Genomic DNA, 3,189 nt, shown 5'->3' with positions numbered 1-3,189 from the left:
TTTTTCAGGGTGTGGCACCATTATTACAGAAAAACTGCAGCATTTTTTGCCAGCGATGGTTAAAAAAATAATTTTTGTTCATCTGAAACACCTGAGAAGTTACCTCTCCTCGACGTGTTCATGTTTTGAGTAAATCTGAGCTGATGTTGTCTTTGTTTAGTTTGGATTTCCTCCAGCTCGACCCGTTTTGTGACTCATGTGTGTGTTTTCTTATAAATGGGGGCTGGATGCGAATGGACTCCTGGGAGGCAGCACATCTGGAGCGGGTTCGTGACCGCGCCCCCGGTCATGGGGAGCACTTTTTTTGTTTTCTGCCTCAGACTCCTGCGGCTGTTTGCTCAGATCGTCTCCTCCCTGACCGGCTGAGCAGGTATCTCCACTCTGCCAGAATCAGAGCCGCTGCTGATTGGATTTCCCCTCCTGATCTCTTAATCTCATCACTTCTGTAGCTGTGTGTCTCCTGTCCACCTGCCTGTCCTCTCAGATTGTCCACCATCAGCAAAAGTCTCACCAGGGTCAGATTCGTGTTTGAGTTTCAGCTCAGGTGTGCATATTTTTGTTTTTTTGGTTTCCTCTCCTGCAGCTCACTCCATCAAGTTCACGACTCTCAGCAAGGACAAAACCGGAAGTGGCTCTTTCTGTCAAAGTAAAACACTGAAGCTGATAGAAATAAATATAAAAAACATAAAACTGCCTTTTCTTTAACACTAGAGTGCAAATAATTGTCAAATATCGTCCTCGCATTTTTTTCTTCCAGCACTATTTAATGCAAGCATGATTTTTGTGCATCACTGCAGGGTAACGTTTAACTCTCGCTCGCCTGCCTGTTAGCAAAATATCTCCTGAACTATTATTTGGATTTTGCTGAAACTTTCAGGAAAATAACCACCGGGTGAAGATCTGCAACTGATCAGCTTTAATTCACAAAGAAACAAAAAGGGCCGTAACTCAATCATTTTTTACAGATATTGAGCTAAAATTTGATGTGGTAGTAGCTGAGAGTCATCCCCAATACAGACTCTGAATAGTATAATATTCTTTTTATAGTTTGACCAAAACAGCTCCAACTTTGCCTTTTTTATTATCATAAAATTATCTAAAACTCTAATATTAAAGGCAGCGGGTAATGGGCATTCCTTAAAGTAATATAGACTTTTAATTATGTTTTTTTTCTTCAAATTAAAAGCTTTAAATGATAACATTGAATGCATATTAACCTGAGGGTAGTTTTCAAACTACTAACTAGAGTAAAAGGAGGAAAAACTAAACTTTAACAGTGTTCTGTGTAAAATATTAACAGGAGTAAAAAGAAAACTTTGGAGGAAACAAGACTGGTTTACAGTGAACTGCATGCATAACTGATCAAAATAATTTAAATTAAAATGAATTTAATTTAGATGAAAACATTTACAGACAATAACGATCCAATAAACAGAAATAAAGTTTGGTTTGTGTGTAAAAATTATAGAGCTTCCATGTAAATATAAAGGAGCTGCAGATGAGTTTGTCTCCTGATCTCCAGAGATAAATAATAATGATGTTTTTTTTAGTTTAATAGATAAAAATAAATTTTAAAAAAGTGTCAGAATGAGCACTATTAATAAACTAATGCTTACACAGTTTGATGTTTTATAGGTTAGGATTCACAGAAAAGTTGGTTTGCATTTTTTTGCATAAAGGGAACAGGGAAATAAAGCTTGCTTCATTCCAAAAATAAATAAATAAAACTATAAATAAACTCTGTTATGGGCGGCCTGCACAGGTTTGCAAAGAAAATCTGCTGACAGAAACAGAATAAGAGCTGCTTCGACTTTCAGCCAAGGAAACAGGAAAAAGACCAATAAATTAAAAAGGGGGCGATTATTTATTTAAAAGTGTTTTTTAAATTTAAAATAAACAATAACTTGAAATAATAATTCGGCTCAACGCTGGGTTTAATTAGTGGCTTCAAAATAAGACAGTTTCACAGCCAACTGCGTGCCAGCCCAGACGGGTTTAACTGCTTTATTTTGAAAAGCGTCGCCGGAAGTGTTTTTAGCTTGACGGTTGAGTCGGAGCGGAGAGGTGGATGCTCGCGCGCCGTCTCCCCCGAAACAGAAAAAAATATATTAAAAATAAAATAAATAAATATATAAAAATAAGGGGAGGCCGTGTTTTGGTTTTTATCGCCTCCTCCTCTTGGAGTCTTCGCCCCTGGACTCATTTTTTTTTTTAATTTTAATTTAATTTTAATTTGAGTGTGAGCGGCTTGACGATGCGCACCCCGCGGCCGGAGACCTGACCCTCCAGGTTCCGGCCCCGGGGCTCGAAGATGCCTCACGGATCTCTCCTCCGCCGCCGCCGCCGTCACAGCTCCCGTCCGGGGCAGCCCGAGCACCGAGCAGCGGAGGCATGTCGAGGTTCGGCGCCAAGCCGGTGGTCGCGGCGCTGCTGATCGCGGGGGTCGTCGGCGCCTTCTTCTTCTGCGAGTACCTCATCTACTTCCCGGCCATCTTCAGGTGCGCCTGGCCGGAGCTCGGCCCAGCCCGGGGCGGAGAGGGCACCTCCGCGGTCCGCGCCATGGTGCTGTCGGACACGCACCTGCTCGGGGCCGTGGGGGGACACTGGTTCGACAAGCTGAGGAGGTGAAGCCGCCTTGTTTGTTTATTTATTGATGTTAAATCGCCGAGTAAACAAATAACACCTGGTTGTTGTCCTCCACCCGCAGGGAATGGCAGATGGAGCGGGCTTTCCAGACCGCCCTGTGGCTCCTCAAACCCGAAATGGTCTTTATTCTTGGGGATGTCTTCGACGAAGGCAAGTGGAGCTCGCAGAAGGTAACTGTCCTCCCTGTCCTCCCTGTCCTCCCCCCTGTCCTCCTCCCTGTCCCCCTCCCTGTCCTCCACCCTGTCCTCTCCCCCAGAACCCGCAGAGCTCCGGGTCACCTGCCCGGGAAACCGGACCCTGGATGCGGATCAGAGGCTGGAGCTGCCATCCATCCGTCCATCCGTCCATCATCCATCCATCCATCCATCCATCCATCCGTCCATCCGTCCATCCGTCCATCATCCATCCATCCCTCCATCCATCCATCCGTCCATCATCCATCCATCCCTCCATCCATCCATCCGTCCATCCAACCATCATCCGTCCGTCCATCTATTCATCCATCCATCCATCCATCCATCCATCCCTCCATCCGTCCATCTG

At 44.6% G+C, this 3,189-nt stretch overlaps 1 protein-coding gene across 1 annotated transcript in view; it reads left to right on the top strand.

The window, feature by feature from the left end:
- The first annotated feature begins 2,032 nt into the window (after positions 1-2,032).
- mppe1 (metallophosphoesterase 1) overlaps positions 2,033-3,189 on the top strand; it is an 8,746-nt gene continuing 7,589 nt past the window's right edge. Inside the window, exons 1-2 of the mRNA XM_017410841.3 lie at positions 2,033-2,624; positions 2,708-2,816. Coding sequence (XP_017266330.1) covers positions 2,392-2,624; positions 2,708-2,816 — 342 coding nt within the window. The 5' untranslated portion in view covers positions 2,033-2,391. The remainder of the gene's footprint in view (positions 2,625-2,707; positions 2,817-3,189) is intronic.

The sequence above is a fragment of the Kryptolebias marmoratus genome, linkage group LG20 (assembly GCF_001649575.2).
Source record: "Kryptolebias marmoratus isolate JLee-2015 linkage group LG20, ASM164957v2, whole genome shotgun sequence".
Taxonomy (NCBI): Eukaryota; Metazoa; Chordata; class Actinopteri; order Cyprinodontiformes; family Rivulidae; genus Kryptolebias; species Kryptolebias marmoratus.
The sequence above is the reverse complement of the archived record's forward strand: the minus strand, read 5'-3'. Positions and strand labels throughout refer to the sequence as shown.